Genomic DNA, 25,996 nt, shown 5'->3' on the forward strand with positions numbered 1-25,996 from the left:
ACCCCATCCTTTTAAGGGTCCGTGGAAGTCCTACTCCTCTTAGGAAACTCTCCTCTTAGAAAAACTAATTCTGCCTGTAAGGAGTTGGGATAACCTTCCCGGAAAAGGTGACATTTGAGCTGTCAATCCTAAAAGAGCAGGATTTCACCCAATAAAAAAATGTCTGGAGTGGGAAAGGAGGTGAAGGGGGGGGCGATATTTCACTCAAAGGGCACATATAAAGGCGCACGAAAATAAACAGAACAAGTGGCAAGATAAAACTGCTACTTTTACTTAAAAAAAAAAAAAAAAACAAGAAAACGCTTCACCTAGATTTTTAACTCCTTAATGCCCAAGACCAACCATATTTCCCACATATGCTCCACCGCAGAAGTATATCTTCCAAACTGATACCCACTGAGCATTTGTTGATAGCTGTGTCATCTCTGTGATGTCAGCGTGTGTGGGAAGGATGGGCGTTGGCCTCGGACATACTGGGGTTCCAATTTTGGCTCTTTACGAGCTGTGGAACTTCAGTTTCCTCATCTGTAAAATGCAGCTACCTACTTCGATTTGGGGGAAGATAAGACGACAGAAGGCGCATAAAAGCAGCTGGCACACTACAAGCTTTCCACAAATGGTAGCTATATTTATAGGGCTACAGGATGCAGCAAGGAACCATTTATTGCTTACAGCGTGCTCATTCATTCAACAATCACTAACTCCTGCTACGCCTCAAAAGGGAACCGAGGGTAGGGGGATCCTGGCCCTTGCCCTAAAGACCTTCTACCCGAGCTACGCCGGGCCCAAGACGCCACAAGAGACTCCCCAGCAGAAAGGGTCTTTCCCCCTAAGTAAAGGGGCTCTGTCCACCGAGGCCGGGAACCGCTTCCTCTGGCACCCAGTGTCACTCACTCTCAGCGCCCAGATTCCGTTGTAAACAACTGTTCGGGCCGCCGAGGGAGTGGCGGGCCGGCGGCAAGCGCTGGAAGCGGGGTGCGCTCTGAGCACGGCCTCGAGGGGTGGGACAAAGGCCGTCCTACGCCGCAACCCGCCGCCGTCCCTGCCTCTCCGTCGTCTCCACCCGACAGCACCGGGACCCGACCTGCCCGGAGGAGGCGAAGAGATGCCTCTGGTTTCCACCTCGCGCCTCCCGTGCGGGGCCCTCAGGGCTGCCAGCGTCCGCGTCCGCTTTCCTCACCTGCCGCGGAGTCGGCGTGCTCCCTCCTGCCGCTGGGACCGGGAATGAGACGGGAGGAGGCGCGGAGGGATGAACGGCGAGCACCGGACGCTTCAGCCTCTGCGCTTCCGAGGCCGCATCCCTCGCGGCGCTGCGGGCCGTCCTCCCTGCCCGGCTCCGGTGGGTAGCGGCCAGCGCGGCCGCTCCTCAAGCGTCGGGAAAGGGGAGGCAGCCTTTTAGCCTGGAGGCGCCCGCCCCACGTAGGGCGGCGCCATGTTTCCGTACGGAAAGGCGGGAGGTGCGGCCCTGTCCGGGCCCGGGGTGCTTAGTGGGTGGTGGTTCAGTCTGGGAGTCGCCATGTTTCCGTAGGAAGATGCGAGAGGTGGGCGCCGTGTCTGCGGAGGGGGCGCCGTGGGCTGTGGCTCGGGGCCGGCAGGTGCCCGACCCACGCAGGGCGGCGCCATGTTTCCGTACAGAAAGGCGGGCGCCTCTGCGAGAGTGTGAGGCGGGAGAGGGACTCGTGGTAGAGTTGGCACGGAGTCTGTCAAGTGAAAGAAAACGGTAGGCCTCTTATTCACAACCGGATTCAAAGGCTTCCCCACCCGGGTTTTCAAATAAACATGACCGCCATGTTTTCTACCTGAGCATAACTTATTATCCTCCTCTAATTTTGGCTGTTAAAAAAAAAAGCCATGCCCACCACCTAGATAGCCAAGCCTCAGTTTAATGACACAGACTCATTTTGGTTTTGGGGTCATCTCTTTTATCTAAGTGTATACCAGACATTGTCGATAGGAAGAGCGAGACTTCAGCCCTGAAAAGACGCCAGGCAGAGGACAAATAGTTTCCATGAAGGTTCTGCTTGGTCTAAGTATAGAAACGACAGTAAGCACTTGGAGCATTTTATAAACTGTGTTCTAGAAAGAAAAAAGTATCATGCTTGAAATGATCAAGAAAATGTGGTATCTATATATACATATATAGATACAATGGAATACTACTCGGCAACGAAAAAGAATATCTTGACAGCATGGAACTGGAGGGTATTATGCGAAGTGAAATAAGTCTGTCAGAGAAAGATAAATATGTTTTCACTCAAATGTGGAATTTGAGAAACTTAACAAGACCATAGGGGAAGGGAAGGGAAAATAAGTTACAGAGAGGGAAGCAAACCATAAGAGACTCTTAACTACAGAGAAACCTGAGGGTTGATGGGGGTGGGGGAGATTGATGGGTGATGGGCATTGAGAGCACTCTTTGGGATGAGCACTTGGTGTTGTATGTAAGTGATGAATCATGAAAATCTACTCCTGAAGCCAAGACTACACTGTATGTGAGCTCACTTGATAATAAATTATTTTTTTAAAAAATCATGCTAAGACAAGCTTGTTTTAGAGCCTCATCTCCCTCAGTCACAGGTAGTGGGGGCCATGCTTACCTTGGCGTTGGACTAGTGACTGCTCCAAGAAAACCATGCTTTTCTCACTTTGTGGCAAATTATGTGAATAGAAGTCGTTTTGGGGCCAGGGTCCTTGGGTGGCTCAGTCAAGCATCTGCCTCTTGATCTGGCTCAGGTCATGATCTCATAGTTGGTGAGGTCAAGCGCAGCATGAGGCTCTGTGCTGTCAGTTTGGGATTCTCCCTCCTCTCTGCCCCTCCCCTGCGCTCTCACTTAAAAATAATAATTTAAAAAATAGTTTTTGGGCCTAGTCTTAAAAAATTAAAGCTATGTGATTAACTCTTCATTTGTAAAGATACTTTAAGACTGAGCATAAGTCATGTATGTCTTAAACCAAATGAGGGTAATAATCAAGTCTCCTACCTGTAGCCCATAAAACTCGTTAAATTTAAATAACCAGAAGAAAGCAAGATGAAGTGAAGTTAGTACTTTCAAACAACACTTCTAAATAGATCACACCTGGGCAGTTATTCCTAAAGTGTTGAAGGCTGAGTGCAATACAACACCCTGAAAGCATTCACAAATTAGCACATTAGGTAGTTTTTCTTAAATACACACACACACACACACACACACACACACACACAAAAGTCCTCAGATGAGGATTCACTTTAGGAGGAGAAAACCAAAACCCTTAAGATACTCAACTAACTGGAACAAAGATTCACCAAGAAAACATTCAGTTCTCACTTCTGAGTCCAGATTAATATTAGTCTCCAGATTTTTTTTTAAATGTTTTATTTATTTCTAGGGGAGAGAGAGAGAGAGACAGCGTGAGCAGGGGAGGGTCAGAGAGAGAGGGAGTCACAGACTGAAACAGGCTCCAGGCTCTGAGCTGGCAGTCAGCACAGAGCCCGACGCGGGGCCCGAACCCACGAACTGCGAGATCATGACCTAAGTGAAAGTCGGACGCTTAACCGACTAAGCCACCCAGGCGCCCCTAGTCTTCAGATTAGTGGTTCTCAACCCTACGTCCTAAAATCTGGGGGTGGGGAGGGTTCTAAAACTATTGTCTGAAATTCTGGGGGTGATGCCAAGGAAGAACTATTAAGCTTTCCAGGTGACTTGAATGTGTAGCCAGGCAAGAACCATCTCCGTAGAGAGATCCACTCCCGATGTCCACACCCCTGGTGACAGTCCACTACCTTCTTTGAAGGATTAATATAAACAACCTTCACTTGCGGAGGGGATGTTACACTATCAAAACCATGGAGTTGACTTACAGTGGCTTACTTGTAATCTTCTGATATATTTTAAGTTGTTTCCTTTAAATATTAAAAACTATATATAGACACCTTCTGTGATTTTTTGGGCTGCAAGGACTGGAAACTCCACCTCAAAATAAAGGGAATTCACTGCAAAGCTACTTAGGGTTTGGAAGGAGAAAGCTGGCAGCTTGGTCAGTTCTATTCTATTCTATTCTATTCTATTCTATTCTATTCTATTCTATTCTATTCTATTCTAATCAACTCTCCTATACACAAAGGATTACTGTCATCATCTCTCTGCTCCTTGCTGCAGCCTCCTGTACTCTTCTCTTCATAAAACAGACTAGCTTCTCTTACTTTCTTAATTGTTATGCCCTCCTAATTTGAATTTTCCTATAGAGAATTTCACTAGCCAAGCTGATTTTTATGCAAACTCATTTGCCTTCAGGTAGGCTGTCATTGGATCAGTGCTTAGCCCTGGTCTACCCAGCTAGGGTAGTGGCAAAGCTTATAGGAGTCAAGTGTGTAAGTGGGGATGGGTTCCCAAGAGGTTATCCTGGGTGAATGAATGAGGGCACACAGCAAACAGTTCTAGTGGTACAGGAGGGCTGCCCACAGCATTCAGGATAGCAGAGAACCCGCAGCTTAAAACTTTGACCATGAATGCAGTAAACATGACCATTTTTCTTAAAACTTTATTCTTATGAAGGTAAATTGCAGTTTTAAGGTAAATTGTGGTTTTGCTAGATTTTCAAAGAAATTATCCTATTAGAATGCTGCAGCTTCTAGGACTATGACTATAGGCAGTTCTGCCTTCCCCTGAAGGAGAGATATTAGCTTTGTTTGCCAAATAATCATTCGATTATGTGCAAAGGTTGCAAGTCAGATAGTACACACGGTTTTGCTCTGTATTCATGTAGAGTCTCTAGTAGTGGTTCTCAACCCTGACTACATCTTAGATCTCCTGGGGGCGGGGGGTACATTTCTAAAACTATCATCTGAAACTCCAGGAGTGATGCCGGGGAAAAACTGCTAAGCTTTCCAGGTGATTCCAGTGTGCAGCTAGGCAAGAACGACCCCCACACTCCCAACATGGTCTCACTGCACTTTCAGTAGTTTCTGAAAACTTCACATTTAAATTACAAACTAGCTTATCTTTTTCACTACTGTTGTAAAGAGAGCTACCTTCCCTTCTTGCCTATGAAAACAAAACAAAAACCTCACAAAGTTAGGGATCACAGGTACATTATAGAGGACTCCTCAACCTTCTCCCATTTAAAGCCTAGTATCAGTTATATGTTAAAAAATAAAAGATTGACATGCCAGCATATTGGCTCATCATTTAAATCTTTCCTTCCTCTATTTTTTAAGATTTTTTTTAAAGTAATCTCTATACCTAGGGGCGCCTGGGTGGCTTAGTCGGTTAAGCGTCCGACTTTCGCTTAGGTCATGATCTCGCGGTTCGTGGGTTCGAGCCCCGCGTCGGGCTCTGTGCTGACTGCCAGCTCAGAGCCTGGAGCCTGTTTCAGAGTCTGTGACTCCCTCTCTCTCTGACCCTCCCCTGCTCACGCTGTCTCTCTCTCTCTTTCTCCTAGAAATAAAAAAAAAACATTAAAAAAATATTTTTTAAAAATAAAATGTTAATGTTTTAGAGAGAGAGCATAAGCAGGGGAGGGGTAGAGAGAGATGGAGACACAGAATCCAAAGCAGGCCCCAGGCTCTGAGCTGTCAGCACAGAGCCTGATGTGGGGCTCAAACTCAGGAATCATGACCTGAGCCGAAGTGGGATGCTTGACTGGGCCACCCAGTTTCATTTTAATCTTTTGATTATTATATGGATGAACAGTTTCAAATCATAATTGTATTATATTGTCTATTTACCAAATATATATCAATAGCGCAGTTACAAAATGATCATGAAGTTGGATGAAAAGTTGAGACTTTAGTGCTAATGACCAATTCACAAGAAATACAGGATACGAGAGGAATGATAAAAGTACAGACTTAACAATCAGCCAGATTGAGACTGTGGAAAAGTCAAGAACTGACCAGGTTTTAAGTTTATTTTGAGAGAGAAAGGGAGGGAGGGAGGGAGGGAATACACACACTTGTATGGAAGCTAGGGAAGGGCAGAGAAAGTGAGAGGGAGAATCCCAAGCAGGCTCCGTGGAGCCCCACCACGAACTGAACTGTTGAGATCATGACCTGAGCTGAAATTGAGAGTTGGCCGCTTAACCAACTGAGCAACCCAGGCACCCAAAGAACTGACCAGGTTTATTCAATGACAGAGACAGAGAAGAGGAGGGAGTTGGAGGAAGTAAAATAACATAAATTAAGAGACTTACGAAGCACATTAATAAATTGCAGTTTATGAACTTTAATGAATCTCTATTTGAATAAACTGTCAAAATCATGTGAGATCAGAAAATGTGACTACTGAATGCATATTTGATGGTATTAAGGAATCGTAGGTTTGTGTGCATGTAATAATGATATTGTGGTTAGTTTTTTAATGTCCCCTTTTAGCCGTGCATTCTAAAGTTTTATAGATGAAGTGATATATCTGAAGCTTGCTGGGGTGGGGCAGCAAGGAAGGCACGGGGGTATAGATTAAATGAGATTGGCCGTGAGTTGGCAATTGTTGAAACTGGATAACGAGTATGTGGAAGTTATTCTATTATTCTATTCTCCCCCATTTTTATTTATGTTTGAAAATCTCCACAATAAACTTAAAAAAAAAAGATGAAGTTTTCAAAATCATTAGGACAGTTCAATTTCTGACTTGTCTACTGTTTGTGGTAATCACCAAACTCACTTTATCATAGCCTGAGTTTCTATCTTATATCTTTAAGGAGTACCTTTCAAGGTAAAAACCACAGTCCTATAAACTGTTAATTACAGACTTCCTTACTATTTAATACTTTGTTAGGTAAACACTGCAATGTCATATCATTAAATTCCTATGATGGTCTATAAAGTATTGGGCGGAGTAATTATAAACCAACTCACCCTAAAGAGGTCAATACTTAACAGCAATACACCATCTAATACTCAATTTCAGACAAGAAAGTTTATACAAAAAACATTTTATTAAGTACAATTCCATATTTAGAACACCCAAGATTACAAATGTGATTATTTAGCATACATAATTTATTCTTAAAATACTTAAGTTATATACAGACATTAAAAACTCAGTCTCCAAAATACTCAATAAAGATGTCTGGATGATACTTGTAGAACTGACTTAGCAATTTTTTCTTCTCTTTGGCAGATAGTTTTGAATCCTCATCAATAGTTTTTAGTAAATTCATTAGTTCATCCTTGGTTGTCTTCTGTGAATAGTCAGAATAATCACTTTGATCAATTCTCTGGCAATATATATATCCTTCAAGTTTAAAAGTAAAAAGTTCAGTTAATGAACCTATTCCTCAGATTTAACTTAAAAATCGTAATATTTTTACATTTATATTTTTATTCCCCAGTTTGCAAAATGCAATAAATATTCTAAGTACTGCTGACTTTCTAATCCCTATCAAGTTACTTTTTTTTCTTTTAAGTTTAAGACAGAGACAGCACAAGTTGTGAAGGAGCAAGGAGAGAAAAGAGGCAGAGAATCCCAAGCAAGCTCCATGCTGGTCAGCAAAGAGCCTGATGTGGGGCTTGAACTCACGAACCATGAGATCATGACACCATCCAAAGTCAAGAGTAGGATGCTTGGGGTGCTGACTTCGGCTCAGGTCATGATCTCCCCATTCGTGGGTTCGAGCCCCACGGCGGGCTCTGTGCTGACAGCCAGCTCAGAGCCTGGAACCTATCTTCGGATTCCGTGTCTCCTCTCTCTCTGACCCTCCCCTGCTCATGTGGTCTCTCTCTCTCAGAAATAAATAAAAAAAACATTAAAAAGAAAATTTAAAAAAGAAGAGTAGGACGCTCAACTGACTGAGCCACTCAGGCTCCCCAGGTCAAGTTACTTTTTGACATAAGGAAGGTCTCTGGAGAGTCTGGGCAACTCCAAGGAATTTAAAGTTTAGTTGAAATTAAAGTGCAACTACTTACAGCAAAACTTTCAAATAAACACCAGGAATTTAGCTTTGGAAGATCACGAAAATACTATTTCTCAGATTACCTGTGTCTCTATTTGGATCTCTTCCTTTCTGAATGGCCATGAGCTTAACACTAACAATTTTATGTAGAGTTCCCGGAATCTTCAAGAAAGAGGAAAAAAAAAAAAAGAAAAAGAGGAGGGATATGGGACATTATTCAAATGCATTTCAATCTAGTGATCTATTACATAAGCTCAACTTAACTACTTTCAGAATTTTTACCTTAAAAACATCTTTTTGATGATCCATTAAAAAGAGTACCAGAAGATCAGTTTTGCCTTTGGATAAATTTTTATTGTCAACAATAGCTTTTGAGAATATCCTTTTCACAACCATTCGGTTGTCGCTCTGTAAAAATAAAACACAACACACCCAATAGTGTATATTTAAAAGAATAAATTTAATATAAAAGGCAATATTAAGTATTAATGGCTATCATTCACTTCAGCATACTTGATGCCAATGTAAAATAATCTGACATGTTGGTCCTATAACTATTAAGGCTACTGAATACAATTAACATTTAGACGAAAGACTTACTTCTTTCTGTAACTTAAATGCAGAAGGATGTGCTGCAACAGCCATGAAATACAGTAGTCTTCTAAATTCTTCTCTATTTTGGGAATCCAAAAGCTTTAGAAAGAGCTGAGTAGCTTCTAATGCTATTTCAGTCTTCCCATTCACTTCAGCCAAAAGAAAAAAACAGCTTTTAATTTTGAACAAATAGGACTACTAAAGGAAAAAAATTCAAGTTAAAGCTTAAGTTAAACAGTAAACTTATTCAAAACTATTTTCAAAAGCAAAACAAAGCAAAAAGACTAGGAATTACAATAAATGACCAATACCAACCTTCAAGGCAGCCTACTCTCAAATTGGCAACTCATCCTCTAAATCCTTGTCAATTTAACAATCTTAGAATGGTATAGCAAACTCTTGGCTTTGTAAATAAATTCCCAGCCTGCTTCTCATTAATTCAATACATTTCAAGTGTACACTATGTGTAAAGTACTGATGTATCCAACTCTACCTGAGAAAAATAGAAAGGATTCTCTGAAACCCCCAATTTGTTTTCAACAAACCATGAGGAACAGTCTGGCTCATTGGTAGAAGGACAGAGTGTCTGCCATTTTGAAGAGAATGGAGCGGGATGGTGATGTTGGTCATGCTTTCTACAGAAGAGAACTACCACGCTATACTTATTAAACTCCCAGTGAATGAGGGCAGCATTCTCCTGTGCCCAGAGAGGTTCCTGCATAACTATACAGGTTATTAAAGCTTTCCAAATCATTCCTAGAGGTTTTGGAATAAACATACTTTCTGTGGATTAATCCAGATCCACTCCCAGCTTGAAGTAGTGCCATTTTGGTTAATTCTGAGGATAATTAACTTTTTCTGTTTTTTTTCCCTAAAAGACACATTCCAGGATCCAGTAAGCTCTTACTTACCTAAGAGTTCTGCGATGCCATTATGAACATCTGATAAATGATTTAACAGAGGCTCCCTACTACTGTAATATTTTCCAATGGCATCAAACAGAAGTTCTTTCACTAAATCTGTCCTATCTGGTTGCTCAGGAAAGTTTCTACTTATGTCCACCACCATCTGGTCTGGAAGGTATTCTAAGCAGTCAGCTGCTGCAGAGAGCCATTCATCTTCCCTATGGGGAAAAAAGAATTTTATTTTAAAAAGCAAAAAAGCAACATATGTACACACAGTATGTAATTTACTACCTATTTCAAGTCTGCCATGAGGATAGATTTCTATGCACTCAGACAAAGTATGTGGAATTCTTTTTAACATATAGCTAGATCATATATCACAGACCAAAGGCTTGGCTTAATAGGTCTTCTCTTTCTTTTTTTATTTTGAAGGGAAAACAGAAGCTATCCACTACAATATAAACTAAAAGGGACATCAGAATTCAAACTCTACTCTTTAAATTTATGACAGGGGCCCAGCAACTCTGAGTTACTTGCTCAGGGTCCCAGGCAGGACTACATCGCAGATCTCACTCCTAGGCCAGTACTTTTCTAATACAATATTGCTCACTTCATAGTTCTGTGTGTGATCAATCATCTCTCACTTTGGCTAGGAGAGAATAAAGGAAAATAAGGTAGGGTTTCAAAATAACTAAATATTAATTTCCATTTCTAATAAAATACCAGCTGGGTAACTTCAGGAAAATGCTACATCTTAAAAAATAGAATAAGTAGCTTTTCATATTCAACTTATTAATGGAGATTATGTATTTTATATATAGTTTTTAAAAAATCATGTGCTCTACTACCATGAGCGCAGGACAACTAATTCTGTAACCACTCAGGTGCACTATGTCGGGCAGATCAGGTCACCCTTCTGGGCATCAGCTTCATAAAGTTAATGGTAAGATGCAGCTAGATGATCTTTAAAGGTCACTTTTAGCACAATTTCTAACTCTGTATTTACAATTTAAGGTAATTATAAAATCTTTTCAGGGGAGCTTGGGTGGCTCAGTTGGTTAAGCAGCCAACTCTTGATTTTTGGCTGTCATTATCTCACGTTGACAATGTGAAGCCTGTTTGAGATTCTCTCCCTCACTCTCTGCCCCACATGCTTGCTTGCTCACTCACTCACTCTCAAAATAAAATAAATTTTAAAAATGTTTTCATATGTTACTTTAGATTGTAGAAATAGAATTTAAATTCCTTTTTTTTAAAGAGTTATGTATGATTTATTTAATCTTTTTTTTTTTTAACTCTGTTCATTGTGATGATTTAAATTCTTATTGAATAATAAGCCCCCTACTGTATACACAGAGTTCAAAAGTATGTTGGGATTAACTTTTTTTGGCATAAGATTTTAAGCTACCTTTTGACATTCAACTATTAACTGGACTGCAGAACTCATGAAGTACTGAAAATGTAAGCTGCATTCCTTTCAAACAATTCCATTTCACTAACTACTGAACACTATCTGCCAAGGCAAAATAATTAAAAATTAAATAAGCTACAAGAAATAAGAAAATACAAGATTTTAACATGATAGTTTTACTTAGGAGAAGAGTTTCAAAGTTACAAGGAATATAGAACTCTTCCTTAAGGAAAAATATCGTATCTCCCTTAGCACCTGAAGTTAAGCCTTCACACCTTAAAGATTTATATTCAGAAGAATGATGGTCAGATGTGAGAGCAAGAGTTACTTTCATTATATTTCTTTAATAAAACAAGTTAATTAAAGTACATATTCAAGATATTCTGGAGAAATATAAAAATATAGGTAGTCAAAGGATTCTGAGTATTTGCCAAATCTGTTAATTTTGTTCCAAGTCCCTTTGAAGACCAGAGAGCCCTACATTTTTAACAAAGATGAGATGGAACATAATCATCTTCTTCACTTGATGTGCAAGGTATGTGTGAAACAAAAATGAATATAAAAATCATGAAAATTAAATCTCTAATTTTAACCAAGGTAATTTTGTTCTCCACTTTCTCAAATACTGATAATTATCAATTGACCAATGCATCTCTAATCCTGTGGACAGAAGAATCCAAAGGATTATCTTCAAACCATTATCTATAATCTTCCTACAAACACACTCAAATTATTAGATAAATGTATTGCCACATACTGAGAGTCACTATAAGCCTTGAGAATCCCTCGATCCAGATAGTTACTGTTGTTGATCAAGTCAGGTTGCCTCTTAGGCTGAGGAACTTTAGATACAACCTCTTGCTGTTTGAGTAAGGAGTCAAGAAGTGGAAGGTCTACAAGCTGCAGGAGACGTCCAATAGTTTCTTCTTGCCACACTTCATTAATAACTACACAGAAAAAATGGCAAGGAGAAAAGTAACAATAGTTATTAAATGCTCACCACAATATTTGCCTAGGCAAGTATAAGGTATAAATTTGTGTGTGTGTGTGGGGGGGGAACGGAAAGAAAAGAAAGAAAAAAGTCAATCTTATGAAGTGGTTTATTATGAGAAAATAAAAACAATTCAAGATTTGTTTAAAGTGTAGGAGAACAGACTTTGGACAACAGGAATTCTTTTCATTCTTGTCCTGTAAAAAGCAATATGGCAGAGATAAGAGATCAAGTCATATAACATGTTAATAAGGCCTTCGGAAGAATGATTCATTATTCAATCTGAAAACTGGTTTGAAATGATTGGCTGCAGATTATTCCACTCAGGGTTTCCATAGCTAGGATGGGGGAGGGAAGGTGGAAATCGGTCATGAGTCTACATTTCTTTGCCACAGACCAGGAAGAACATTAAGAGTTCTGTTAATGTTTTAATGTAATTTTCAAAATTTTATTTAACCTAATAAAATGTTAGAGAAAGAAATGTCTGAGAGCAGATTTTAAATACATAAAAATCTGCACGCAAAACACTGCAATTTGAACCTCTGCCAGCTGATAGGACAAAAGTCAGTGTTCAAGAATTGCAACACTGATCTATTTGTTAAAGATAATAGACCTCTGTTAACAGTTAATATAAACAGCTTTAATACACAGTGTGCTCTTTCTTTGTGCTTTGAATATTTAAATTCTAATAAAGGTTAAGATTGAGAAGTTTTAGATAACTAACTTTATCTGAAGTTGGTATTCTAGATTTCTTACTTGGATCATCTTTACTTACCTTGTGGAGACAAAGTTGTAGACATGTTTATGTGAGGGGAGTTAGCAGGCTTTAAACTCAGATTTTCCCAGAGATCCTCTAAACTTGCTGATGTGGAATCAGAGGACCTAAACAATGCATCTGAATACCTAAAATGAATTTATTTTGTAAATTAATGTTTATTAGTAAGCCCAGAGAAATATTTTACTGTCAGAAAGCTAAGAGCATCTACGAAGTTTTAGTTCAGAGCAAAAACACAACAAATCCAAATTCTAACAACGGAATACAAAAACATCTACCTTCTTTCTCAAGCCTAAATATACATACTCTAAATTCTCCTATGAACATTTAGATTTAAGTAATTCAATGATTAAAATTTTGGTCTCCAGGGGCGCCTGGGTGGCTTAGTCGGTTAAGCGTCCGACTTTCGCTTAGGTCATGATCTCGCGGTTTGTGGGTTCGAGCCCTGCGTCAGGCTCTGTGTTGACTGCCAGCTCAGAGCGTGGAGCCTGTTTCAGTCTGTGACTCCCTCTCTCTCTGACCCTCCCCTGCTCACGCTGTCTCTCTCTCTCCTAGAAATAAACATTAAAAAAAAAAAAAATTTTGGTCTCCAATTTTAGAACATAATCAAACTTCATTTATGCTTCCTGTTGTTGTTTTTATCAGTTATGTCTATTTCTGGGGCATTCTTTGGTGGATAGTGCTCATCATTTTCCAAATATAGAACCAATAATCCTTTACCCACAATTCTGAAACCCAAAAAGCTGTGAAAAAGCTGTGAGTTTATTCAGAACTCATATGGTGACAAAAGCTAACCTGAGACTGTCATAGCCTTTCCTTCTCCCAGTTAGTAGGAGTATTTTGTTTACTGCAGAAATACTAATACGTTCGGTTACCAGATGCTGCCCTGGGTCCCTCCAGGATTGTTATCAAACATATGTTCTATGTACAAAAGTATCTTTTTAAGATCTCCAAAGTTCCAAACTGCTAAATGCATATAGCCCCAAAGGTTTCAGATGAAGCATGTGGACCTGTATCTGGAAAGCACAGATTTTGCCCTATCTTACCATCATATCTCCTTCCTATGTTTAGAGGTAATTTTATCATCTTTCTAATATAGAGTTATGAAAGTTAATATTTTATACACTAAATACACTAAAAATACACAATATCTGATACACAATACACTAAAAATAACTGAAAGTCAGTAACACTAAAACTCTTTGAGTCAGATCTGAATTCTAAGACTTCAGTTACATAGTCCCCTCTACACAGTTTAGCTAAAGGAAATAAAAGGGAAACGTATTTCATGACAAATAAGTGAATTATGTACTTATCACATCCATCCATTTCAACCAGTGGTTTCTACGATTCTGTCCCCCAGTCTCCCTGTTCATCACTATTGCCCACTTCACCCTCATCTATGGACTGCAATACTGCAATAGATCCCTAACGAGCTCTCCCTGTCAGGCTGTCCATATGGCCGCCAGGATGACCTTTCTAAAATATAATGTCATTTTTCGTGGCCTCCCCAACATCTGTATGATCAACTGCAAACTCCTTAAGTCATATGAAACTCTCGGCACTCTGGGTCCCACATGCTTTTCAAACTTCACATCTGCCATTTCCTAGATTCTGGTGATAATCTACCTGCCTACCTTCACCTCCTCTGTTCTCATACCACTTGTGTATAAACTAACATACTTTTATGCTATAATTGTAACTTGAAGCAGAAAAATCAAAGTTTGTTGACTGTTTCCACTAAATATAAAATATGAACAAGCAACAATCCCAGGAGATATCGAATAAACAAAAGTTCACTGTATTTTATCAAATTTACCCACAGACCCAGATTTCAGCCTCATTTATAGTTTCCAAAATAAAATAAAACCATTCAGCCTGTTGCTAAGTTTAGACGAAATCCTGCCCAATACCCCCAGGATAATCTAACATTATATACTAACCTGGAAGGTGAATATAGTTTATTCTCTTTGCCTAATTGACTGTCTTGGTTAGGTATGGTTGTGAATCTATAAAGGCTGCAACTACTATCTTCAAATGTAGGTTTTTTGTCTTTTCCAAAGACTTTTGTTGGAACTGCTTCAAATACTTTGTAGTCCATAAGTGCTTGACACACTCTTACCACTTTGGCCCGAGGAATATCTACATCACCAAAATATTTATTCTGAATTAGGTGAGAAAAAATGACATCCACAGCTTCTGAACCAACAAAACAGTCATTGTGTCTTTTTAAATGGTGTCTTCGTTTTTTCACCTCCACCTGTGTTTGAAGAGTGTTTATAATGCTGCTCCACACATATGTGGCTCCAAATGGTTGCTGGGCCACGCTGAAACCTGTAATGGGAAAAATGCAGAGTAACCTTGTTCATTTATAATAAGGTCTAAGCAATCCTTAAGCAAAAAGTAGCCATTTCAGGGGCACCTGGGTGGCTGTCTGTTGACTGTCTGACTTCAGTTCAGGTCATGATCTCATGGGCCATGGGTTCAAGCCCTGCATTAGGCTCTGTGCTGACAGCTCAGAGCCTGGAGCCTGGTTTGGATTCTGTGTCTCCCTCTCTGCCCCTCACTCCTGTATGTGCTCGCACACTCGATCTCTCCCTCTTTCAAAAATAAACATTTAAAAAAAAGTAGCCATTTCAGGGATGCCTGGGTGGCTCATTCAGTTAAGCATCCACCTCTTGGTTTCGGCTCAGGTCATGATTTCATGGGTTTGTGAATTCAAGCCCCACATCAGGCTCTGCCCTGGTGGCATGGAGCATGGCTGGGATATTTTCTCTCTCTCTGTCTCTCTCTGCTCCTCCCTCTCTCACCTTTCTCAAAACTAAATAAGATAAACTTTTAAGAAAGTAGCAATTTCCAAAGTTATTACAAAGGAACAATTATGAGGTCAGCTTATTATTGAAATTTTAATTATTAGCAACTCATTTAAAATGCAATGCCAACCATATGCTGAACACTGTCCTACATGCTAGGATACAAAGGTGAACAAAATCAAATTCCTTTTCCCATGGACTTATACTTAGTGGGAAGATACAGACAATATGTACATGTTATATGAATGCTAAGAAGAAAAGTAAAGCTAGCTGAGGAAAAGAACACTATTTCAGATGGGTGTCAGGAAAGATCTCTCTGACAAGGGATGTCTGAGCAGAAGCCTAAGTGAAACCAGGAAGCAAGCTGTGCAGACATTTGGGGAAAGAGAACAGAAAGAGCAAGGGCTCTAGAAAGGAGAGGAAGAACAAGGCCAGCATGCACTGAGTGGGTAACCAGGGGGAGAACAGCAGGAAGTGAGATCAGAGGAGAGTGGAAATGGTCTTTGGGGTGGGGTATCAAGTAGGACCTTGTGGCAGTTACCAATTATGTGGAAGGAACTCTATTAAGTGCCTTACAAATGACATTATGTCATTAGCAACCATATGAGGTAGATAATAATCACTCAGAGAAGGAAAATAGATTCCCAGAGGTTAAGTGTAACTTCCAAACATTATATTGTAAGCGGTGGTACTGGAATTTGGCTCATGGTCTATATGATTTTAAAGCATTTATTGGTAGGGGCGCCTGGGTGGCTTAGTCGGTTAAGCGTCCGACTTTCGCTTAGGTCATGATCTCGCAGTTCGTGGGTTCGAGCCCCGCGTCGGGCTCTGTGCTGACTGCCGGCTCAGAGCCTGGAGCCTGTTTCAGTCTGTGACTCCCTCTCTCTCTGACCCCCCCCCGCACACGCTCTCTCTCTCCTAGAAATAAATAAAACATTAAAAAAAATAATAAAATAAAATAAAGCATTTATCGGTAAATAGATAGATGTGTAATTATAGATACACACAGCAGCTGGAATAAACTAATATTTTTAAAGCTTCCTATTATGCATTCTTAGGAGTTCAGTACGTTGTAACAGGGAAAACTGGTTCCTGCCCGATAGGGGCTTACAACCTACCACAAAGATAGGAAAGGCACAGAAATAAAACAAGGTTTCAGCAAGACAGAAAAGCGAGAAAACATGCTTTCAAAGATTTATGTTTTTCCTCATGGTAATAAACTGATACTTGGCAAAACTACAAAGAAGAGGAGAAACAATAAAAGGAAAAAATGGACCTTCGTTTAATAAGCTGATGGAACAGAGTCTAGCTAATCATCTGTTCGGTGGCTGAATGGCTTGCTCTCTTTTTACATAAACACAGAGTATGCCTGTGAAAAAACAGAATGTATGAGATGAAAGCAAAGAGGGGCGCCTGGGTGGCTCAGTCAGTTAAGCATCCAACTTTGGCTCAGGTCAGGATCTCACGGTTCGTGGGTTTGAGCCCCGCATCGGGCTCTGTGCTGACAGCTAGCTCAGAGCCTGGAGCCTGTTTCAGATTCTGTGTCTCCCTCTCTCTCTGATCCTCCCCTATTCACGTTGCCTCTCTCTCTCAGAAATAAGTAAAACATTAAACAATTTTTTTAAAAAAGATGAAAGCAAAGAGAAGTTCCAAAAGACATTAAAACTCCACTTAATGTACTAGGGTCATAAATTTTAAGTGGGTCATCTGGAATTCATCTTTTGTATTTTACCTGCTTCAGATTCTGTGTCTCCCTCTCTCTCTGCCCCTCCCCTGCTCATGTGCTCTCTCTCCCAAAAATAAAAACATTAAAAAAATAAATAAAATTCAAGATACTTCATAATCCAATAGTAAATAAAGAAAGAAGTAATTGATGCCAATTTTCCAAACATCATGTAAGCAGTTTTAAGGACTGAATTATGGAGAATCAAATAGATATATCAAGCTGGAACTAAATTTACTACTGGTATAGTATTTAATATCTACTAAATAGAGCTAGAATGGAGGATTCAATGGAATCTCAAAATATGTCCAGGTCATTCCTGATGTCTAGACCTCAGGAGTAGCTACACTGTTTCCAGCTACAATAACTAAATAAAAGGAATATTCCCAGTTAATATTCTTTTTTAAGTTTATTTATTTACAGGAGCTCCTGGGTGACTCGGCTGGTTGAGTGTCCAACTCTTGATTTCAGCTCAGGTCATGATCTCACAATCATGAGATCGAGCTCTGCATTGGGCTCTGCACAGAGCTGGAACCTGCTTGAGATTTTCTCTCTCCCTCTCTCTCTGCCCCTCCTCTGCTCACTCTCTCTCAAAAATAAATAATGTTTTTTAAGTTTATTTACTTATGTTTGAGAGAGAACGAGAGCATGTAAGCAGGGGTGGGGGAGGGGAGAGAGAGAGAGACAGAGAGAGAGAAAGAGACAGAGAGAAAGAGACGGGGGGGGGGGGGGGGAGAGAGAGAGAGAGAGAGAGAGAGAATCCCAAGCAGGCTCCACACTGTCAGTGCAGGGCTCACCCAAACCAAGAGTCAGATGCTTAACCAACTGAACCACCCAGATGCCCTGAGCAGTTAATATTTTTAACTCTTTAAAATGCTAGAGATTGGGGCACCTGGGTGGCTCAGTCGGTTAAGCGTCCAGCTTCGGCTCAGGTCATGATCTCATGGTTTGTGGGTTCAAGCCCCCGCGTCAGGCTCTGTGCTGACAGCTAGCTCAGAGCCTGGAGGCTATTTCAGATTCTGTATCTCCCTCTCTCTCTGACCCTCCCCTGCTCACGCGGTCTCTCTCTCAGAAATAAATAAAACATTAAAAATATATACTAGAGGGGCGCCTGGGTGGCTTAGTCGGTTGAGCGTCCGACTTCGCTTAGGTCATGATCTCGCGGTTCGTAGGTTCGAGCCCCATGTCGGGCTCTGTGCTGACTGCCAGCTCAGAGCCTGGAGCCTGTTTCAGAGTCTGTGACTCCCTCTCTCTCTGATCCTCCCCTGCTCACACTGTCTCTCTCTCTCTCTCCTAGAAATAAATAAAAAACATTAAATATATATATATACTAGAGATTATAGCTGAGATTTAAAAAAATTTAATGTCTGCTCTTTAGTCTTTCAAATCTTCATTATATTATTATTAATAACAGCTAGTGTTTGAGCGCTTAAATATGACAAGCTCTGCCGTGTCTCATTCAATTCTGAGAAGCTTCTCTGAAATAGTTATTAATAATCTTATTTTGAAGAAACTGAGACTTGTGAATTAAACAAACTTGCCTGTAGTTTCACAGGTAGTAAACACACACTTTTTCTAGTACTTAAATATATCAAGCGGCACCTGGGTGGCTCAGTTGGTTAAGCATCTGACTTCAACTCAGGTCATGGCCTCACAGTTTGTGGGTTGGAGCCCTACATGGGGCTCTGTGCTGACAGCTCAGAGCCTGGTTTGGATTCTGTATCTCCCCTTCCCCCCTCTCTGCTCCTCCCCCGCTTGTGCTCACTCTCAAAAATAAACATTTATAAAATATTCAAAAACAGCAGTCATTAAATACAGTAGTCATTAGTACTAAAATAGAGTAGGATATCATAAATTCCGTAATATATACTAGCCACAGTATACAGGAGTAGGACAGGATAGGAAAGTAAGATTTGAACTTGTAGAGATCAGAGTGCCTTTTAAGTAGCAGTGAAACAGACTTCTGGGCTAGTAATAATGTTAAATCTAAAACACATCAGTCTTAACAGTTGAGCTACAAGTAGGTAAGTATACAAATCCTAAAAAATAAAAAAAAAATAAGGTTGAGTCACTAATTTGAGATCAACAAGACCACAGAAGGAGGGGAGAGGGAGGAAATACTCAGCTTCAGTGACATGGAAAAGGCTAATCTTCAGCAGGGAATTAAGAATAATAAATTTCCCCATATTAACTTGCTGCTTAAACATGGGAAATCAGGAAGTTTTGCAGGTTGAATAACACAGTATAAAAGATTAAAGAACAGGTTAGAGCAGGATAGGAGGCACCTATGAACCACACAATGTTTCCAGAGTCCTCCAGGCATGATACAATTCATCCCTTTCAGGTCCCCTCTGTTCTCACTGACCATTAATTCCCAACCATTGCATCCTGGGATATTTCCCCTCAAGCATCACCACCCACAGACCCAAAGTAGCTTCTGTTCATACAGATACTTTAATACATAATATACACTGGACTTGACAGGTAAATGTGCCAAAACCCACACCAGGATAACCTGTTTGTTTAATGCTGACTTCACCAGTTGAACACAGGTCCCCCACATGCTGGTTTGAAACTTATTTATCATCATCTAAGAGCTGAAATGAATATTGGTATAGCAGACCATGGCCCAGTAAGACGAATTACTGTGATTTCTAAACAGGATTCAAGAGACCAAAAGTATACAATGAACGCTTTGTAAGTCTAGCAATCAGAATTTCAGCCTGTCTCCAGCCCTCACTTGCATATGAGCTAGACATTTCTTTAATATTCATCACTATCTGCATCTTGATACTTCCTTATTCACATTTGGGCAAGCATGTTCTAAAAGCATCATGACCAAAGGATCAAAGAGTCTATAGAGACCAGCTGTGATAGCCTTGGATAAGAGAGTTAACCTCTACAGGTCAGTTTCTTCATTTACTGATACAAGAGCTGAACACTGTATTTAAGGTTGGTTTCCGGTCTACACTGCTGAATATAGGATTTGAGAGACTGAAATTCTACCCCATCTCCACTTAGATTTGGACATTGAACACCACATAAAATATGGTAAGAAATGAAGCACAGGAGCAAATGTGACCTTACCAGATACAAAGCTTTTTGGAAGGTGTCCGAGCCTAACAAGAGGCTCAGAAATTGTTTTAAACTCGATATACAATATACTACATACAGTCTTAAGCGCTATATAAATCTAGAACAGTTAACATTCATTTTTCAAGCAGATTCATCTTTGTTTGAAAATAGTTACTTTTCAAAGGCAAAGACCTGTCCTTTGCTTGTATTTGAAATCTAACCAAAATTTACCAAGAATTAAAAAGTTAAATTTCTAATGTTGAACTCTGATATATATTTGTAATACAACTGATAATCATCTTCATTTCTATACATGTACATTAAATAATCAACTTATTACAATAATTCCCTAAAAATCAAGCATAAGGCAGACAGGTCAAGAAATTACATTTACTCAAAGTTACAAAGGGACAATCAGCTTCAACCATGATCTGTGCAGCACCTCTACTACGGCCCTGCTCATGTTATTTAAGGGCAGAAACAATTCTATCATCACTTCAAATTTGTAGGATTACTGAACTCCTTAGAAGATCACTGTGTGGATCCCGATGCAAGGTAAACACACACAGAATTATGAAAACATGCTATTTTTAAAAAATATATTTATTTTTATCTTTTTAAATACTTTATTGTCAAGTTGGTTTCCATATAACACCCAGTGCTCATACCAAGTGCCCTCCTCCATGCCCACTCATTTTCCCCTCTTCCCCACCCCCATCAACCCTCAGTTTGTTCTCAGTATTTAAGAGTCTCTTACAGTTTGCCTCCCTCCCTTTCCTTAACTATTTTTTTTCCTTTTCCCCTCCCCTATGGTCCTCTGTTAAGTTTCTCCTGTTCCACACATGAGTGAAAACATATGGTATCTGTCCTTCTCTGCCTTATTTCACTTAGCATAACACCCTTGAGGATGGAACTCGAGGGTGTTATGCTAAGTCTGCGGATTCTGTGTCTCCCTCTCTCTCTGCCCCTGCCCCCTCATGCTCAGGAGCTCTCTTTCAAAAATAAACAAACATTTAGTCAGTGCAGAGCCCGATGCAGGGCTTGAACACACAAATCCCAAGATTATTACCTGAGCCGAAGTCGGGATACACAACCAACTGAGCCACCCTGGCATCCCAAAAAACATGATACTTTCTAAATGAACATGTAACAATTTCATTTTCATTCTTAGGCATTAGACTGACCCCACCCCACAGGAAAAAAAAAAAAAGAATTTAGATAGTTCATGTTAGGCATTTTCCACAAAATTTGAACAGTGAAAAATAAGAGCCTTTTTTTTTTTCAAATGTCCTTAGAGTTTGCAAAAGTTCAAATTATTTAATTGCCTTATAAACTGCTTCACCTAATACACTTGGTTATTCAATACTTGTTGTAGATGATTGCCAACTACTAAAAAATTTGAAAGAAGTGTTAATGCAGTGGTTCTTAGTGGATGATTTTACCCCAGCTGGATACTTGGCAATATCTGGAGCCATTCTTGGTTGTCACAAGCTGAGGAGGAGGAAGTGCTACAGGCATTTAGCGAGTAGAAGGGCTAGGGACGCTGGTAAACACAGGCCAACCCCCACAACGAAGAAAATGTCAATAGTCCCCAAAGTTCAGAAACTGTGGGTTAACTGAATGCTAGTTAGACATGAAAACCTGTGTTAATGCAGGAGGCACAGTGCTAGTTTCTATAGATACAGAGAGTAAGACAAAAGCATGAGACAAAAACTCAGATACCTGGGTTCTATTCTCGGCTCCATCATTTACTAATAATGCAATCTTGGGCAAAAAGGGTAACTTTTCTGTCGCAAAACAGAGCTAGCTGCACTTCTCTCTGTTACTGTCAGGATCACAGGAGACAATATATCAATACTCAGCGATGAACCGATGTATATTTCAAAACAAAGTGGGAAACTGTTACTTACAATCTAGAAGAGCCTTAAGGACAGTGTAATGGACTATCCTGATTAGGATCCCTGAACAGAAAAAGAACCTTATGCAAAATTAAGAAAATCTGAATTAAGTATGAATTTCAGTTAATAACAATGCATTAACACTGGTTCATTAATTGCAACAAATATACTACTCTAATATAAGATGGTAATAGAAAGGGAAAATGAGTGAAGAGCGTATGTGAACTCTATATACTAGGTTCATGATTTTTGTAAATATAAATCTTTTCTAAAATTTTAAAAATTTAAAAGGTAAAAAAGGAGGGTACTTTCTTCTTCCTTCCTCTGAACTAAGGGGACAGAGTCCCTACTTTCAAAGAGTTTATCCCTTACCTATTCATATCACCTGATGATGTCAAGCTCTAAACAGTATTCAATATATAAAGACTGCTAGCAGATAAGGCAAGATGTGTCACATACCAGGAGATTTAACTCACTAGAAAATAATATGTAAATCCTAAGTCATTTATGATTTAAGATAATGTTAAGAATTAATTTTCTTCAGGAGGTTTTAAAACATTACAGAATTTTCAAGACAAAGGAAAAGAACTACATCTACTGGACATTAACCAAAGCCTTATGAAAACAGATAAATGTAGAGAACTGAGTTTTCGGTATTAAAGTAGACAGTTGTGACTAAGTGGGAAAAGCCTTCTATACACGGATATCAACATACAACACTTTTACTGCATATTGGTTTTGATAGTTCAAAGTTTGTTATCCTCTTATATAGTATTAGAGACGCCATACTGAAGACAGAGACTGTCTCTAAAAAGAAGGCTGCAAGTAGGTAAAGAATGTAAAAGAAATCTCTTCTAATAAAAACAATTTTAAAATATGTTAAAAAGAACTATCAATAAAAGCAGGCACTGGCCCCTACTTTAATTCATACAGATTAATGAGATAGCTTATGGGAAGTACTTTGAGCTCCCTGGAAAAGCGATACCCAGTGAATTCAAAGAATTAGGTTACAGTATAAAGGGATAACAGGATAACTTACCACTTTCTTATTTGGCTGTATTAAAAGGCAAATATCTTTAAAGTATGTCCTGAAGGTTAGCATATGGCATTTATTTCTTCTACATAAGTCAGGTCCCTGGTTGTTACAGCCCCATTAAGGTGTGGAAGAGTTACTAATAGGTAGAGAACTAAGAGTAGAAAGCTGCTTGCCTGAGCACACAGAAAGGAAATACCAAGGAACCAAGAAGCACAGGCTCCTATTACTGTGTTCCCTGGGACTTGACAAGGAAACAGAAGGGTGGAAGAGGAATTAACAAATGCTAACAGGTAGGGTTCCAATCCTAGCAAGCAAAACAAATGAGAAAAGGCAATGGGCCCTTTTCTGCCCACTGTGCTGCTGTGCAGGACACTGGTCTTTTCAAATCTGCTAACCAGCACTTCAGTTCTTCCCTTTGGAAGTCATCTACTTCATTTTGAATACATGTTCCCTTATGCTATCTAAGAACCTGTTCACAAATGCCCAAAGCTCAGAACTGGTAATTCAGCTGTTAGAGAAGACACAGTGCCATGTTTAATCACGTAAAATTTGGCAATATCTTTCTCTCAGAAAGTAAGCCTGAAGATTTCCCAAGTCTGTTTTCAATACCATTTGATTTTGAATTCTCAAATGATTATTATAAAACAGCTCTTTTCACAATGTAAAACAAAGAGAAATTCTGAATGTAGCCATTATGTACTTATCTGAATCCTTTAAATTGGAGCAGAATAAGGTCAATCTTATGACTGTTCCTAAAGTAGTTCTCTATCACAATTTATCATTAGCATTTTGAAGATTAAAAAGGAGCAATAGTCATTAGAAGTCAAACACAAGACTGGAGCCACTGAGATGCACCCGTTTGACCTAAGTCAATTCACTGACTACTGTCACCTTGAGGAAGGAGCCAGTTTCACTGGTTGGTATTTTCCAAAGGAAAAGTTTTTGTTAGATAGGGAACCAATTCGTAGAACACCCCACACAGCAGATACAGAAGGGGGTGGGGGGGCGTGGATTGTAACTTCTCTAGAAAGTTTTAAAAAATGTTCTCTGGATTTTTTTTTTTTTTTTTTTTTTTTTACTGAGTTGTAATATGGAGGATCAGAATTTTAGAACTTCTCATCCATTCCAATTGTTTGGGCATTCAAAGAAAGTAAGAAGCTAAGCAAACTGCTCTCAAAGCCAAGCCACGATTAAGCTGGTGGCAGAAATTCACCAATGTCTCTCCTAATATTATCCATCCATTAAAAAAAAAAGTTCAAAACTTCTATTCACTGAAATACTGCCTATCCAGAAAATTTAACGATCAAATGTTTATTTTTTTGGCAAGTTCCTGCCCATCGAACAGAACCCAGGAAGTATGGAGAACAGAGTGGGCAAGAGAGGGGTCACTGGCCATACTGCAGAGTCGAGGTCTGCGACTGAAACAAGTCCAGATATACTTGCTACGAGTAACGACGTGGAGCCTATCTGGAGACCTAGTGAGAGCGCCTGGCACGCAGCTGGCCACTGACAAGCACGCAAAGAAGTTCAAGTTGGGGGACTAAGTAAAAAGCTGGGCTGTGAGGGCGGCGGGTTCGGCCAGCTGCAGCCCACTCGCGAGGCAGCGACCCAATTCGCCGACAAGGCTGGGCACCAGCCCCAAGGGGCACAGCTGCGTGGAGCCCGCTGGACCCGGCGGGGTACCAGCCTCGCGCAAGAAGCGCAGCATGAGCCCTCCAGCCTGCCCCGTGACCCCCACATTCCCCGGACAGGGGTTTTCATCAACTACCTGGAGGCCTCTGCGCTGGGCTGTGGAGAGCTGAACGGTTCAGAGCCGCCGCCTTCTCCCGCACCGTGGCCATGACCGTGGACGCCCCGCCGCCAGCTCCTCCGACCGCTGCACCGCGGAGTGCGCGCCCGCGCCTTGGCCGCCAGTTAACTGGCCCGGGACGGGGCGGAGCTCCGGTCAGGCCCCGCCCCCGGCCCCGCCCGGCCCCAGCTTGCCGCACGGCACTGGTCACGTGCCTGCAGGAGCTGAGAGTAACCTGCACCCCCGCGGGCGCGGAAAAGGTGCGGCCCCGGGCACCCCTTCCCCACCCCTCCATGCCCAGGACTGCACCACCGTTCTGTCGTGTCGCTGGCGGTAGCCAAGTAGGGAGCACTTGTGTGTAGGAGCCGCGAGTAGGCGCCGGCATCCGCATCCCACAGCTACTCAGCGTCGCGGGAGCAAGAATTAGACCACGTGGGTGCAAACCACGTCCCACCGTTGATTAGCTCTGGGGCTTGGCAAGTTGCTTAACTGCTCTGTGCCTCACTCAGTGCCCTCACCTGTGGCGTGGTGTTTTTTTGGTGAAGATGACACAAACTAATTCATGTTCAGAATTTTAGTACGTGGTCCTGAAACTTTAGTTAACTTTAGCTTAAAATTGTCACGATGATATATGCATCGAATTTTTCATGCATTCTTCTCTGAAAGGAAAAACAAAAAACAAACAAAACCCAAATCTTTATCTGGCCCAGGAGAGCAATGTCTAGAGGTCATGGTTAGGAGGGCGGCTGGCTGGGCATGGGGTTGGCTGCCAAGAAAATCGGTGCCGCCTCCAAAGTCACTCTGGGTCAGGAGGGTAGGCCAGAATTTGCTGTGAAAAGGGAGTGAAGGCGAGGAAAGGGAAGGGAGGGTTGTTAGCGGGAAGTTGCAACTAGGAAATCTAAGCGGTACTTCTGAAAGAGTGAAGGATCTAAGTAAGGGACCAATAATTCACTGCCAGATACATGCTTGTTTTTTTTTTTTAAATTTCAAATTTGGGTGTTTTGCAATCATTTTTAAACTTTGGTACATATAATAAATATCTCGTTAAGGAGGACACGTGTGTAATCAGGTTATAAGTTAGAATGCTTTTAGGTGTGAATTCATTACTTCGCTT

At 40.6% G+C, this 25,996-nt stretch overlaps 2 protein-coding genes across 2 annotated transcripts in view; both read right to left on the bottom strand.

The window, feature by feature from the left end:
• The window catches only part of TCP11L1 (t-complex 11 like 1), a 34,648-nt gene extending 33,303 nt beyond the window's left edge, over positions 1-1,345 (bottom strand). Inside the window, exon 1 of the mRNA XM_039233363.1 lies at positions 1,181-1,345. The gene's annotated coding sequence lies outside the window, so the exon portion shown is untranslated. The remainder of the gene's footprint in view (positions 1-1,180) is intronic.
• Positions 1,346-6,970: 5,625 nt separating this feature from the next.
• Positions 6,971-24,964, bottom strand: DEPDC7 (DEP domain containing 7). The gene is made up of 9 exons (XM_039233370.1): positions 24,862-24,964; positions 14,492-14,882; positions 12,549-12,676; positions 11,540-11,729; positions 9,378-9,589; positions 8,473-8,615; positions 8,155-8,280; positions 7,956-8,034; positions 6,971-7,214 (listed from the first exon to the last, which is right to left on the bottom strand). Exons 1-9 carry the CDS (start codon positions 24,932-24,934, stop codon positions 7,021-7,023), a joined length of 1,536 nt encoding a protein of 511 aa, XP_039089301.1. The 5' UTR covers positions 24,935-24,964; the 3' UTR covers positions 6,971-7,020.
• Positions 24,965-25,996: the final 1,032 nt, after the last annotated feature.

Source organism: Hyaena hyaena, unplaced genomic scaffold, assembly GCF_003009895.1.
Source record: "Hyaena hyaena isolate Hyena2069 unplaced genomic scaffold, ASM300989v1 scaffold_74, whole genome shotgun sequence".
Classification (NCBI taxonomy): Eukaryota; Metazoa; Chordata; class Mammalia; order Carnivora; family Hyaenidae; genus Hyaena; species Hyaena hyaena.

Coding starts and splice junctions, on each gene's coding strand:
- DEPDC7 (XM_039233370.1), bottom strand. CDS start 24,934: ATGGCCACGGTGCGGGAGAAGGCGGCGGCTCTGAACCGTTCAGCTCTC. Junction 12,677..14,491: donor AAACTATATTCACCTTCCAG/GTTAGTATATAA, acceptor AATTCATTTTAG/GTATTCAGATGCATTGTTTA. Junction 11,730..12,548: donor TACAACTTTGTCTCCACAAG/GTAAGTAAAGAT, acceptor TTTTCTGTGTAG/TTATTAATGAAGTGTGGCAA.